Raw genomic sequence first — 15,104 nt, forward strand, 5'->3', positions numbered from 1 at the left:
GTTCATGCTTTTCAATACTTAAGTTCTCTGTGTTGTGTAAAACAACTCTAGATGCCTTTGCCATTAGCAGAGAGAGAGACAAACCAGCATTCCGGGCCAAGCCTGTTTGTTTTTTCATTTGTTTATAGACACTGGGGCTTAGTAAACACATTAGACCGGTTTCAAGCGCATGGTGAGGAAACATCTTATGAATTATATAAAAATGTATTTTGATTACAATCGTGAACTACCTTTAATCCTTGTAGGACCCACGAAAATATGCTGGTTAGGTTATTGTATCTTTAATCAGCATGGCAAAAGAGAACAGGATTGTGGGAAATGTAGTCTTTGATATCGGCGCGTCTTATCGCGTGACGTTACAGTGACGCTATTCTGTTCGGTGCAGTTTTGCAGTTCGCCGTGAGTTTAGCAGATTGCTGACTTTAATCGAGTTCATATTTTTGGTTGAATCTCCTCGGGGAGTTTGTTTCCTGTCTGCGGAGAAACCGCCGTTTTCTGTTCTCTCTGTTTAACGGGGAACAAAAAGGTGCGTAACGTTAGCCGAAGTAGCTGTAGTTAGCAGGCTCACTCAAGCTTAACGCGGTTTGACCCGTTTTTTCAGTTAATCTCGAATATTAAACTAGCTGAAAAATCTGTACTGATTAATATAAGTGTTTCTCTGTTGAGACTAACGCTTAAGTGTCATTTCTTGTGTTCACAAACCCGCGGAAAATGTCGGTAGCTGATTAAACCTGGCCTTGGCCTTGCTGCTGAATTTAGGCCAAGTTTAACCACGTTTTATACATTTTCATGACATTATTCCTATACATACAGGCTTTCTGTTTAGTCCTATTTATTTTTTTAACACGGATTGCTAGGTAATTTGCTTTGTTTATGACGACCTATTTTTCAGGTTTTCTGTTCCACCTTAAATGTTCCAACAGTCCCATTGTAAATGCTGCACCATTTAAGGTGGAGGGAAAAAAATCCAAGCCAACTTTAGCTGAGCATGTGGCCCATTTTCTTGGAAAACAATGGTGTTAACTTGTTAAAATACAGCGTCATCAGCATTTATTGAGAGTATATATACACTTCTGTACATTGGAATTATTTCCTAACAATCGTCGATTTTTTTTTGTATTTCACGACCATTTTTAAACGGGTTTGTTACGCTATACCTTTAAGACTAATTTGCAGATTAACTGTATTTTCATTTTCTGTTGTGTTCAGCATCCTCATTTAAAAAGCAGGGCTGGGCTTGGCTTAATATTTTTTTCGTATAGTCAGAAGATTTTGACCTGCCTTACACGCGTTACCAGTGTACAATAAAACTGTCTAGCTTTGTTTTTTTTTTTAAGTATAAATTTGCATTAATGTGTCAAGGAGAAAACAATTGATAAAAGTCCACCTGTAAATCCTGAAATAATCACCCGCTCTGGGAAATTGAATACAGCACGACCAACGTTACAAAATATTCTTCCACACCATCCATCCATCCATTATCTGTAACCGCTTATCCAATTTAGGGTCGCGGGGGGTCCAGAGCCTACCTGGAATCATCGGGCGCAAGGCGGGAATACACCCTGGAGGGGACGCCAGTCCTTCACAGGGCAACACAGACACACACACATTGACTCACACACACGGACACTTTTGAGTCGCCAATCCACCTGCAACGTGTGTTTTTGGACTGTGGGAGGAAACCGGAGCACCCGGAGGAAACCCACATGGACACGGGGAGAACACACCAACTCCTCACAGACAGTGACCCGGAGCGGGAATCGAACCCACAACCTCCAGGCCCCTGGAGCTGTGTGACTGCGACACTACCTGCTGCGCCACCGTGCCGCCCATTCTTCCACACATTTCGTCCAATTACATTTTTTTTCCACCAGAGACGGAGCCAAGTCTTCAAACGTACATACCACAGCTTTAAAAGAGTCTTAAATGATACATTTGTAATCAAGAAGTAAACAGACATAAGATTTTAAAGCTAGAGCTCATATCCCTGAACATTTTGGGAAATGCTGCTCTGTGTCGTGTTGAAATCTGAGATTTATTTTGTCCTGTGTTAGTACTGTTAAGCATGATTTTCAGCTCTGTAGGCTGTATAAGCTGATAATGGTCACCTACCTGGCAGGTGGTGTGCTGCACCTGTTGAAAAGTGTAGGATGAGCGTAAAGTGTTGAGTTGAGTGAATGGAATATTTAAGTACAGTATTTAAACTCTTCACAGTGGCATATCTGCTAATTTTGTTGTTTTGTTTTATGGTGTACAGTGGCTCATATCTTGTTCTCAGATATGTGTAAAGCATTTTTCGAGTGGGGAAAAAGTAAAGAAAATTAATAAAATCAATCAGTTGTAACGTTTGTGTTCTCTCTCTCTCTCTCTCTCTCTCTCTCTCTCTCTCTCTCTCAGGGCAGAGATGTATAACGGTATTGGACTGACCACACCGCGAGGCAGCGGCACTAACGGCTATGTGCAGCGAAACCTCTCCAGCATCCGCTCCAAACGCAGCAGGGATGAGGGTGGAGTGAAGGATGAGAAGGACAGAGAGAGGCTGGAGAGCCAGCTGAACCGCCAGCCCAACGCCGAGATCCTGGAGCACCAAAGGAAGAGGCAGCTTGAGGTCAAGTGCGCTGAACTTCAGGATATGATGGAAGAACAGGGGTAAGGTCCTTTATACCAGGTCCATCTGTCACCCTCAAAATGCCTGGGGTTGGTTCTGTGTTGGATTGGTTGACACTACAAGGCAAACCGTATTGTTTTCTTAAGTGTGATTTTAAGGCAATGTTCCCACACCAAGATGCAGAGATCAAATCTGATTTGGCTGATTATGGCTGTTTTTAACCATCTTTTTCTGCCCCTTTACAGTATTGACTGATCTAATTCTATTGAACTCATGACTTTTTAAATATAAATTTAATGCTCAATTTTTTTTGACAGTTACTCTCCAGAGGAGATTGAAGAAAAAGTTAACAGTTTCCGTTTGATGCTGCAGGAGAAACAGGAGCCGCCTCCTCCATCTACAGAGAAACAAGTGTGAGTGTTAGACTGTGTTTAAATATAAGAAAAATCTTAGCTTTGTTCTTTTAAGGACAGCAGCTTTTTGTGATCTACAGAGGCTTTTACAATCACTCATTTGATTATTTGATTATTTATTTTTTGTTTTCCAGGAAAGCACAACTTTTATATGATGCTGGGCTACAGCACTAAACCATCTGCATTTTATTGAAAAATATTTTTGTGCATGTGTGCATAGATTTGTTTATACTATTTTAAATCTGTATGAATTTATGATTGCCCTGTGAAGGACTGGCGTCCCCTCCAGGGTGTATTCCCGCCTTGCGCCCAATGATTCCAGGTAGGCTCTGGACCCCCCGCGACCCTAAATTGGATAAGCGGTACAGATAATGGATGGATGGATGGATGAATTTATGATTTACAATTCAGCAGATTATTAATAAGATGTTTACATGCTAAGTTCTGCTTCAGTGTAAGACACACAAATTCAGTGTCAGGATTTTGATCAGATACTGGTTAGTAGTGTTGTAAAATTATCTCGCTTTCTCTCTCTTCTTCAGTGTGACAGAGACTCATGCTCTTGCAGCAGCAAATCAGCAAAAGAACGATCGATTGAGAGAAGCCTTTGGCATCGGCTCAGACTATGTGGATGGCTCCTCATTCCACCCAGAGAGAAAGGACCGGGAGAAAGAGAAAAGGGAGCAGGAGAGACTGGAGAGGGAGAAACTGCAACAGCAGAAATATAAGTGAGTGGACTTTACTGCTCAAGAGGTGTGAAAAAACCCTTCAGTTTATTAAAACATTCCCGTGATTTAATGATTTTCTTGCTTTAATAATAATAAAAAAACAAAAATGGGGCCTTTGATCTAAGAAATCTCCATTCAATTGCAAGTATACATTGTGAAACTGAGGATGGACTTTAGTAAATTGGTGGAATGATCTCTTGTAGATTATGGATTGCTGAGATTAAAGAATGCTGTATTAAAAATGTCAGGGGAAGAGTGCTGCTGTGGTTTTTGGTCCTTGTGGTAGTTTGACCAAAGCATGTCTCATTCATGTTTCATTCAAGATCCCAGAACCATGTTCACTTGTGGAAAAGGGGTAGAATATGTTGCTTTAAGCCTCTAAATCTAGTTTTCTAAATTTCTAGTTTTATTGGAGTAGGAACGTAAATGAAGCAAATATATTACATTATCAGACACACTCACTCCTGTGATCTTTACCACATACCTACACATATTTACTAGGGGTGGGACTTTAACGTGTTAGTTTTGATTAATTAAATACGAGGAAATTAACGAAATAAAAAATTTAATGCATTTTAATCGCACTTTGCACCATGGAAAGTTTCTCAGTGCATGAGTTCCAGGCATACAGGTTATAATGACGCACAATGTGATGAACATGATGGAGATGACGTAAGAGACTACGCTGGTGGATGGGAAATTTAAATACAAGAATCTTCCAGATGGAAGTACAAACAAAAACGTTATTTGCACTTTATTCAGGAAGGAGTTTGCTTATCACAGGAGCACTTCCACCGTTCGTTAACGCCTCAACGCAAAACATGTTGGGGCTAGCGCGCAGGTCAGTAATGTTAACAGTACAGTGATCCATCGTTTTTCGCAGGGGATGCGTTCCAAGACCACCCGTGAAAAACGAATTTTCCGCGAAGTAGAGGAAAGATATTTTTTTCATGTATTTAACGAGTATTTTGACTTTTAAAACCCTCCCTGTACTGTTAACAACCCACCCTTTGCATTAAACAGTCATTCTATAATGTTTTTGAGCTGGAACTACATGTGATATCCTACCAGTTTCTTTAATAGAGTAATTCCTAAGCTGGGATTTAGCGTAAGTAAATTTCACTTGGATGTGGACGTGAACAATACATGTACGTAAGAAGTACTTGTCAATGATATATTTTGTCACCTACAGGCCTAGTCTAATACATGTAAATGATAAAAAAGCCCCCTTGAAAAAACCCGTGAATCAACCAATCTCAAATCAATATTTTACATGCTAAATATTGAAATGTGATTAATTTTGATTAATTAATTACAAAGCTTTTAATTCAATTAATTTTTTTAATCATGTCCCACCTCTAATATTTACTTATTTATAAGAATTCAAATTTTAACTAAAACAATTCCCCATGCTCTGTGCAGTCATGCTTATTTTAAATTAGGTCGAGTAGAATGGATTTGGGCTTAAAGCAGGTTATTGAAGATTAAAGAGTGATGGAGATTGTGGAAAGTTTGCAGCTGAGATCGTCATAACTTTACATAGGAAGTCTTAATTTTATTGTCTGTTTACTTCCTTGATATTCAAGTAGTTCTTAAGCTGTTTAACTAGATATTCCAAACAAATCCTAAGCTTTAACTACCTGTTTCTGTCTTTACAGAATCATAGAGGTATCTGATGAGTCAGACTCGTCTTCTACTCGGAAACAGAGCCGGAAGAAGAAAAGGAAGAAAAACAAAAGCAGAGACAGGTATATGACAGATGAAGGGAGAGACTGATGGAGGGAAAGATAGACACACACAGACGGGGGGGGAGAAAGAGACAGATGTAGGAGAAAAAGAGACAGATGGAGAGAGATACAGGATGTAGATTTAAAAGAATGATAACTGGCCATAATGTTTGATCTTGATCTGACTTTTTTCCCCATTTTTTTTTCTTTATCCTTTAGCTCAGGAAGTCCGTCACCTCCCCCCCGTAGGGAGAAGAAAAAGAACAAGAAGAAGAAAAAGAAGCGGTAATTTAGTAACTCTGCACATTGATGCCGCTGGAACGAAATCTTGTATTTTCAAAATTGCAGCCTTGAAAGAGAAGCATAACCATTAGATTAATTTTGGACAGTTTGTATGAATCACTTCATTGTAAGTTTGTTGACAGTGTAGAGCAGCGGGTCAAAGTTTGTAAACAACATCAATGGAGAGATGAGATTTTGTCACGAGTAATGATATGTTTAGAATAATCACATCCTCTGTGACAAACATATGTCACATTTTCTAAAAATTCAAATGTGTTTTATTTTTTTTATTTTTTATTCCCCCCCCCCCCCCCCCCCCCCCCCCCCCCGTAGTGAGGATTCAGATCCGAGTGAGCAGGGAAGGTGAGTCTGCTGTTTGTAAATTACAGTCTGTGGGTCTCCGGGGTTCTCTGTTCACTGGATAACATTTGTGTTCTCCATCTGTTTAATTCAGTTCCTCTGAGGACAAACAGGCATCAAAGAGAAAGAGAAAAGGCAGCGAAAACGACTCTCCTCCACCTACAAAGAGCCAAAGGCGCAATGCATCGTCTAGTTCAACTCACAGGTGAGATGGGTTGTTAGACGGTGGGCTATGTTCACATTACTGGGCTGAAGTGGTAATAGATTGATTGTTTGCTTTAACGTGACACAGATCTCATATTTACTACATTGTGTGAACACAAATTTTCAAGTCAGATCTGTAAAACTTTTACATGTGTTCTTAGATCAGATATATTTTAGATAAGTGTCCATGTGACCTGAATGGCAAAAAACCCGCAGATCAGGATTGATATTTTTTATTTTATTTTTTTTAACATATCGTTACTGTTCAATTTAAAAACGCGCATTTCCTTTTCAGGAAACAAAAAACTTTTCAGGAACAGGAAAAAGCTATATTTATCTGACAGTAATGGTAAAAATAAACCACAAATAACACAGTTTATACCCAGAACAGTCCAGAAGTGTAAAAAAAATCTTAATTGGGAGCATGTCTAAAAGTTTCATTTGGGTGTAATAATTTAGCCGGCTGACACAGGCCTTTTTATTGTTTTCAGCCGGTCTCCAGCCCCATTAAAGGAGAGACAGCAGACTGCACCTGTGTCCAGAGCTGAAACAGGACGGAGGGGAAGGTCTCCTGACCGCAGGGGGCATGGCCGACAGGAAAGCCCAGAAAAGATGGAGGTCAGAGAGGTATGAAATGGGGAAGGATCATGTTGACCATATATTAATTTTTGGGATGTCTCTCCACAAAAAGGTGTCCCTATAGAAAATGTTTTTAAACTTCACTGGCTACTTACAGTTTTAGCTATAAGTTACGGTGTTGTGCATGTTTATAGACAACAGTGTTCTTTAGTGTCAGAAACCATACAAGCAAGTCTGTGACAGATTACATAATGTGGTTTGATTTTGACGTGCAGTGTGCAAAAGTCTCGGCTTCTGTTAATTATGAGCTGTTTCAGTCTTGTAGACTTGGTATGAAACTAGAAGCAAGCAGTTTTACTCAAAATTGATTTAATAAATCAAGTAGTAATGCATGATATACCGACGGCTGATATATTATTTGCGATATGTGGATTTTATATGGCCGATATTGGAATTTTAGCTGATATTACATTGATTAACCTATGCCTTTTTTGTGCTTGTGCATACACACCGACACCTGTAACTGCACAACTACCTCTACCGTCTGGGCGTTTTTCACAGTTTCTGCAGAGAACCGGCTCTGGGATTAAAGCTCTTCGTTGCTATGACAAATTTCTGTTTTATTGTCGGTTTTGAGGGTGAAAACATAAGCATACACAGATGTAAACACACACAACAGGGTAAATGACAAAGTAACCACCACAGTGCAGGAGAGCTTCGCTCAAACATTCACTTTTGCTCACTCTGAGCCGGTTTATATTGCGCTCTCCAAAACAAACCCGGTGCTGCACTAATTAGCGCTCCTCTAGAAACCATTCATGTGCAACCAGCAGTAAATCTTTGATAAAGTTTAAATGAAATACAACGAATAAACTAAAAGGATAAATGTAAAAAGTAGAGAAATATACAAATTGTGAATTTGCTTTAAAAAGCTTTTAAAAAGCTAATATTAATATCGGTAATATTTTGTGTGAAAAGAGCTATATAAAACTGTTGTTGTTCTTCTTATCGGTTACTCAAAGGTGCTATACTATTGGTTATCATATCAGCCCAAAAAATTCTAAATCGGTGCAGCCCTAAAGCAAGGCTTGCTTTCCTACTTGGTCAGTCCCTTCAGCTTTTGTGAAAAAGCCGGCTCTTTAAAGGTGTGCCTTTTTATTATGGCGCTTACATAATTACTCTTCTCTCCCCCCCCCCAGAGATCTCCAAGGCATTCCAGGTCCCCTGATCGGAACAAGAGGGATCGGAATCAAGAAAAGGAGCGAGGTAAAGAGAAACCTCAAAGAGGACGACATGATTCCTCCTCTCCGTCTCCGCCTCCAAAACAACAGCAGCGAGACCGAAGAGCACGGAGTGAAGAGAAGGAGAGAGAGAAACCGTCTCAGAGAAAAAGACATGATTCCTCCTCTCCGTCTCCCTCTCCCAAGGGGCAGAAAGACAGGAGGAAGAGGAGTGCAGAGAAGGAGCATGAGGATGAGAGAAGGAAGAGGGACATACGACAAAAACGTCACGACTCCTCTTCATCTCCATCCCCTTCGCCTCAGAGAGACAGAGCACGGAGAGGACGCAGCGGACAAAAAGAGAGAGCTCCCCTCGCACCTCCTTCAGAAAGAGCGAGAGATGGGGGAAGAGAGAGAGACCGACAGAGGGAGAGAGAGACCCTACCCAGTAGAAAAGATGACAGAATGAGAGAAAGTGATAAAGGTAGAGAAAGAGGGAGGAACCGCTCCAGTGACTCGGTCTCTCCTGCCCGACAATCACCGTTCTCAAACGGAAAGCAAAAAGAGACAGAGCGTGAAAGAGAACGAGTGAAGGAGAGGGAAAGGGAGCGAGAGGAACAGAGAGAAAAGGAGCAAGCCAGGGAGAGAGAGGCGATTAGGGAGCGAGAGGAGGCCAGGAGGCAGGAAGAGAAGAGAAAGGAACGAGAGAATGAGAGAGAGAAAGAAAGAGAGAAAGAAGTGTCCAGGCCCTCTGTCAACAAACACTCTGAAGAGAGACGCTCCGGAAGAGACGGTGAAACCGAAAGGAGGGTGGACAGAGAAAAGTCTGCAGCAGAGGTGGAAAGAAAGGAGAAAGGGATGAGAGACGAGGATGAAAGGCAGGGAAATATGAGGGAAAGGAGTCCGAAGGAGAGAGAAAAACAGCAGAAGGAGAAGGATAAAGAGAATGAAAAAGAGAAGCTGGAGAAAAGCAAACCTAAAGCTGCAAGCAGCAGTAGCAGCAGCAGCAGCAGCAGTAGTGATAGCAGTGATAGTGACAGTGACAGCTCTTCTTCATCCTCATCTTCTTCATCTTCCACCTCCTCTTCATCATCATCCTCATCTTCTGATGACGATGAGAAGGACAAAAAAGAGAATGCTCCAAACGAAAACAGTGGCTATGGCAAGCTGGTGCCTCATGCCCTCATCGCTCAGGCTGTTGCACGGAGGGAGAAGGAGAAAGAAGGAAAAGATGGAGAACCAGAGAGAGAGAAAGCTAGGTACACGCCTACGGAGAGAGAAAGAGAGAGGGGCAGTAGAGATGATGATAGGGAGAAAAGAAGCAAAGAAGTGGAGAGGGACAGAAGGATGATCCCGTCAAATTCCCCTCCAAGAGCAGCTCCCAGGGACAGAGGAACTGAGAGAGAGAAAGATCGTGGGAAGGAAAGGTACACACCCACAGAAAGCTCCAGCCCTCCTAGGTCTCCTCCTGGACGAAGCAGAGAGCGCGAGAGAGGCAGGTACGCTCCCCAAAACAAAGAACCTGAAAGGCCCAGAGAGAGCAGTAGGTACACCCCTTCAGAGCTTGACCGTGAAGCAGATCGTGACAGGAACAAACAGAGCGAGAGAAGAAGGGATTCCTCACCTCTCTCTCCGAAGGGCAGAGGGCGAGAAGACGAGGCTCAAAGTAGAAGGGCTTCCTCTCCCTCTCGTTCTCCCCCTCGCCGCACTCCTCCTCTGCAGTATCAGGAGCCCCCTCGTTCACCCAGCCCCAGACGCAGGGCCAGGAGACCCTCACCTCCTCCGCGCAGAGAGAACAGCAGAGAGCGTGTCAGAGAGAGAGAGAGAGAGAGGGACCGAGGGAGAGCAGGAGACAGGGAGAGAGAACAAGAGCGCTCCAGAGAGAGGAAGACCAGAAGCAGCAGGTCTCAGAGCCCACAAAGGAGAAGCCCACTGTACAGGTATGTAACACAAAACACGCTCTTTACACGAGTTGTTTAGACACAGTACAGTGGCTCAGAGGTGAAGGAAAGGGGAGTGGCTTCTGTCGTTTGAAGGGGGTGTGGTTACAGGATATCGGACATACAATATACCACGGTGTTATGTGAGAAATGAAAGAAGCCTGTAACAAAAGAAGGAGGAAACACAACGGATCTGTTTCATCTCCTTGAGCAGAAGCCCCCGGCTGAGGACAAGGAAAATCAAAAACGCCGTTAGGGTTCAACAGCCAATGAGTTCTGACCCCAGCAGATAACCTCCACTGACTCGACACAGACACTACTGTGAAGATTTTACATTACGTTTTGTATAATTGCTTACATTTGTTGTTTATATTCACACACATTTTCTGTGCTTTGCTTGTGTGGTACATTTGAGTTACTTTATTTTATACAGAATCTTGGTAATTTACTGTACAAAGTATAAATATAATTTATATTATTTTAAATAATTAATTTAAACACACACACTAGCTAATAAAATAAAAAGCAGCATTTGTGGGTCCATAACCATCCTGAACTCTGAATTAGATTATTGGGAATAAGAAATGTTCAGGATATGAATATGATCAGTTGAATGCCAGTATTTATAGATATATTTTTTTGCAATCTCACCTGCACCACATCCCCTGCAGTTCTTTCATGCCCCACTAGGGAGCAGGCCTCACATTTTGAAAACCGTCCTCATAGTGTTGCATAGTGGTTGTTTGACGTGAGCTATTGCTACTTGACACATTTGACACATTTAACTCTGGCAGTGAGAAATGCCACCTAGAAAGCTTTTACATAGGTGTGTTTCAGGATGAAAATTTGTGGGCTGTGCACAAGCATGTGTTTTTTTTTTTTGTTTGTTTTTTTTTTTTTTTTTGTAATTGGCCGCTAAGTTACGTTCTCAGCACGGGAACGTTTGTTGTTTTGGCACTCTTGTCAATACTGGACTTTTGGCTGCAGTATCACTTCAGACTGAATGCAGCATGTTTAGGTTTCACAGAGAGAAACATGAAATCTGACTGACAACCAAACTACTATTGGAGAAATTCGGCTTTAGCTCCCTTCCTTAAATGTTTTTCTTATCCCCCAGGTCACGTCGTTCACCTTCTCCTCCTCCTCAATGGCACAGTAGTGGGTCGCGATCCAGAGAACAGGAGAGGGAGAGGGAGAAAGAAAGGGAGAAGGAGATGGTGAAAGAAAAAGAGAGGGAGAGGATCCGTGAGCAAGAGAAGGAGCGTGAGCTGCAAAGAGAGCAGGAAAAAGAGCTTGAGAAAGAAAGGGAAAAGAAAACAGTATCACCTCCACGCTGCACTCCCTCCTCTTCCTCCACATCCTCCTCCTCCTCGAGTTCATCCTCCTCATCCTCACCCTCACCCTCGCCTCAGAGGAAGCCGAATGGAGAGGGAGGGATGAAATCTGACTCTCAGAAAGACAGAAAAGAGAGCAGCAGGGACAGAAATTGTGAGTCAGAGAAAAAATACGGGTCTCGTTCCTCTTCTCCTCCTCAAACCCGAGACACAGGCAGCCCTCAGAGCCAATCCAGACCGAGCTCTCGCTCTCGAGACCAACCGCAGAGATCCAGGTCACCAGCTCCCAGAAAGTCAGAGACACTAGAGGCATCACGTGGCAGATCAAGAGGCCAGTCACCAGCTGCTCAAATCCAGAGGCAGCCGATCAGAGGAGAGAGAGCGGTGAATGGAAAACCAGAGCAGGATACCGCATCGCCCCGGAAGAACAGCAGGAGTAGCTCCAGCTCTTCTTCTTCCTCATCCTCTTCCTCGTCATCCTCTCCTTCAGATAGCTCTGACTCTGAGACGGAGAAAGAGAAAGGGTATGTTACAGCAGAGTAAAGATGTGCTTTAAATGTATTTCTCAAGTTGAAAAGTTGGAAAAATGCACCGGAAATGGGGAAAGTGCTTGTTTGAGACCTGTTTAAACCCCCCACCCCCCACCTTGTGAGGCGGGCTTTGCTAAAACATGGATGGTGGAGCATGCAAACCCCAAGTGTTTTTTATTTATTTATTTACTTGCTCTTTACCCATTTCTTCTTCTGGCTGAAATTCTGTTTACTTGTGAGAAAAGATATATCCTTGATAAAGTGACTCCTATTCTGAATGTCTCATTTTTTGTGGATCTTTTTTTTTTTTTTTTTTTTTTTTTAGGGCAGAAAATGTAGCAGCTCCAGTAAGTCAACACTCTTCATCCTCTTCATCAGAGAGCGAGAAAGAGGAGAAGAAAAGGTAATATCTTGTATTATTATATTTTCTGTTACAGATTTATTAGATAAATATCTTTAGACTTTATGTAGTGTATTACTTTCACAGATGCAGTTCTTTTGTCAACATTTTATGATGAATATCAACCAAAATGACTTAAAGATGATTAAAAAAAACTCCTTGCAAATGAACTTACATGAAATGTTGGTTGTTTCCTTTGCTATAAAGATTCTATTACAAGGCTTATGTGTATTCCAATATATTCCTGTCTGTTAATAAGAATCTCATTTGGAATTTATTTGTTTTTTTCTTCTCTCCAAGTTCTCCTCCTTCTCGTCCGAGAGTACCTGCTGACTCTCTGAGAGACTCCAGATCTCTGAGTTATTCACCTCCAGCGAGACAGCGCAGAGCCCCCTACTCTCCTCCTGCACGAAGGTGGGTCATAAGCACATCAACAGGCTTAGGTTGTGGAAAGCTTTACAGTTTCAGGCAGGGTGTTTGTCCACTCAAAACCAGTAGTAGCAGTAGTAACATTACACACCACTGAATTAGTGCTTTCAGTCAGTTGTTCAGTCCCCATGTTAGGATTTCGGGGTCTAAGGGCATTTTCACACCTGCACTTTTGTAGTCCGGTTAAATCAGAATCTGGTTCGTTTACACTTTTGGTGCGATTCGTTTGTGCCGGTGTGAACGCAGTAATCACGCTCAAATGTGAGCCTAAACAACCGCACAGAGACCCTAGAGTGGAGGAGTTTGTTTGAAGTATTTATTTAATGTGAATGTCTAAATAATATTTGCTCTTTTGAAGTATTTATTTAATGTGAATGTCTAAATAATATTAGCTTTTTTTAATGTGAAATTTTCTTAAGGTGGTGGTTAAAATATATTGGCCAAATTCAAATTTCACAAACTTTCCCCCTCTAGTTTATAGATGCATTTCTAAGCAAAAATAACACAGGACAAAATTAATCCAAGTGTCCTGTTGATAGTGTCCTCTAGGGGGGAGCGGCTTTACATTGTTGAGTGAGTTAGGGTTAGGTTAATATAGAATTCAAGAGACAACACTGGGATTAAAAGTACAGCAATAAATATACTGGAAATACCTTTAAGAATATAGAATAACATGAGAATTTAATTTAATAAAATTATAATTCTTCCAAAAACTTCCAAAAAATTAGTAACAAAGTAGGTATTTAGATATCATGGTGTTTGTCAGTGCTGTACTGTACACTTTATTAATCTTCTCTCCCCCCTTTTTACTTTTTACAGAAGGTCCAGAAGCAGTTCTCCCAACAACAGCAGCAGCTGCAACATAAGGAGGAGGAGCAGATCTCCCAACATAAGGAGGAGGAGCAGATCTCCCAACATAAGGGGGAGGAGCAGATCTCCCAACATAAGGGGGAGGAGCAGATCTCCCAACATAAGGGGGAGGAGCAGATCTCCCAACATAAGGGGGAGGAGCAGATCTCCCAACATAAGGGGGAGGAGCAGATCTCCCAACATAAGGGGGAGGAGCAGATCTCCCAACATAAGGGGGAGGAGCAGATCTCCCAACATAAGGGGGAGGAGCAGATCTCCCAACATAAGGAGGAGGAGCAGATCTCCCAACATAAGGAGGAGGAGCAGATCTCCCAACATAAGGAGGAGGAGCAGATCTCCAGACAACAGAAGAAGAAGCAGAACTCCCAACACCAGGAGAAGAAGCAGATCTCCAGACAACAGGAGGAGGAGCAGATCTCCCAACTTCAGGAGGAGGAGCAGATCTCCCAACTTCAGGAGGAGGAGCAGATCTCCCAACAGGAGCCGGAAATAAGCATTTTACTGTGCATCACCTTCCTTTTGTAATTGTTTCTCCCCCATCTCTGCTCCTTTTTCCCTGTTCTTTGTGCGTACAATGTGAATATTGCAGGGAAGATGGTGACATTTTTAGAGAAAATAAAGCCTTATGAGTAAAATCGAGCTGTGAACTGGAGCAAGAAAACATCTCAGAAGTCCTTGCGTTTTCAGAATTCAGATTAATCACAGGGGAGACGTGTTTATTTTTACTTTTACTATGGTATAATATTCATATGCAGGGAGAGAGTGAGAAGTAGAAACACACACACACACCCCTGTCACACATACTTCTGTGCCAACAGAAGCTGAAGATTCATAGTTAACGAATCTCCCATTATAAACGTACAACAGAAGGGAGCTGTGCTTCTCTCTGCCCTGCTGCTATGTACTGGATGTAGATAAACTCCTGTAATGTAATTGCTATCTGAATGGACAGTGTCCTGCTTACACGTCTGTGAGTAGACTCCAATGTTTTTGTTTCTCTTTGTGCAAAAAAAGACAAAAAAAAAAAAACCTAAGATGAATAAAAGCGGTTGTATCTTCCCTTTTGTAGACATTTTTTTAATTATGCTTTTTAAAAAAGCATTGATTTGGAACTCGATTTAATAAATTAATTTGCCTGTCTATTTCACCTGAAGTCTTCGAGATTTGAATTTCTGTTTTGTACAATAACATTTTAATGAAAGGGGAGTTGGATTTTAATTCTTCATATAAAGTTCAGTGTAATAAATGGGTATTGTTACTAGTGTAAAAGTAAAATGTAATTATTACTTTGTGAAATCCACCCAAACATTTCATATTCCCAGTGGCTCCAAAGACTTGATTCATTCATTTGTCACTTTAAAGGGGATGTATTATGAAAAAAAAAAAATGCCTTGTGCATATTAATGTGGAGTTCTGGAGCCTACCAATGCACTGAAACAATCCACATAGTCCATTTATTGTGGGCTACCTAAGTCAGAAA

General features: G+C 41.6%; 1 protein-coding gene across 1 annotated transcript; it reads left to right on the forward strand.

Annotated features, from left to right (window-relative positions):
* Positions 1 to 340: 340 nt before the first annotated feature.
* Positions 341 to 14,770, forward strand: srrm2 (serine/arginine repetitive matrix 2). Its single transcript, XM_066641963.1, has 14 exons — positions 341 to 526; positions 2,398 to 2,649; positions 2,926 to 3,021; positions 3,564 to 3,749; positions 5,408 to 5,497; positions 5,696 to 5,761; positions 6,092 to 6,121; positions 6,213 to 6,323; positions 6,814 to 6,949; positions 8,101 to 10,061; positions 11,179 to 11,919; positions 12,251 to 12,328; positions 12,626 to 12,739; positions 13,574 to 14,770. Exons 2-14 carry the CDS (start codon positions 2,405 to 2,407, stop codon positions 14,115 to 14,117), a joined length of 4,398 nt encoding a protein of 1,465 aa, XP_066498060.1. The 5' UTR covers positions 341 to 526; positions 2,398 to 2,404; the 3' UTR covers positions 14,118 to 14,770.
* Positions 14,771 to 15,104: the final 334 nt, after the last annotated feature.

The sequence above is a fragment of the Hoplias malabaricus genome, chromosome 13 (genome assembly GCF_029633855.1).
Source record: "Hoplias malabaricus isolate fHopMal1 chromosome 13, fHopMal1.hap1, whole genome shotgun sequence".
In the NCBI taxonomy this organism is placed as follows: domain Eukaryota; kingdom Metazoa; phylum Chordata; class Actinopteri; order Characiformes; family Erythrinidae; genus Hoplias; species Hoplias malabaricus.

Bases quoted from the DNA above. Each gene is read 5' to 3' on its own strand.
- srrm2 (XM_066641963.1), top strand. From the start codon at position 2,405: ATGTATAACGGTATTGGACTGACCACACCGCGAGGCAGCGGCACTAAC. The intron at 2,650-2,925 runs GTAAGGTCCTTT...TTTTTTTGACAG, and splicing joins GATATGATGGAAGAACAGGG to TTACTCTCCAGAGGAGATTG. The intron at 6,950-8,100 runs GTATGAAATGGG...CCCCCCCCCCAG, and splicing joins AAAAGATGGAGGTCAGAGAG to AGATCTCCAAGGCATTCCAG.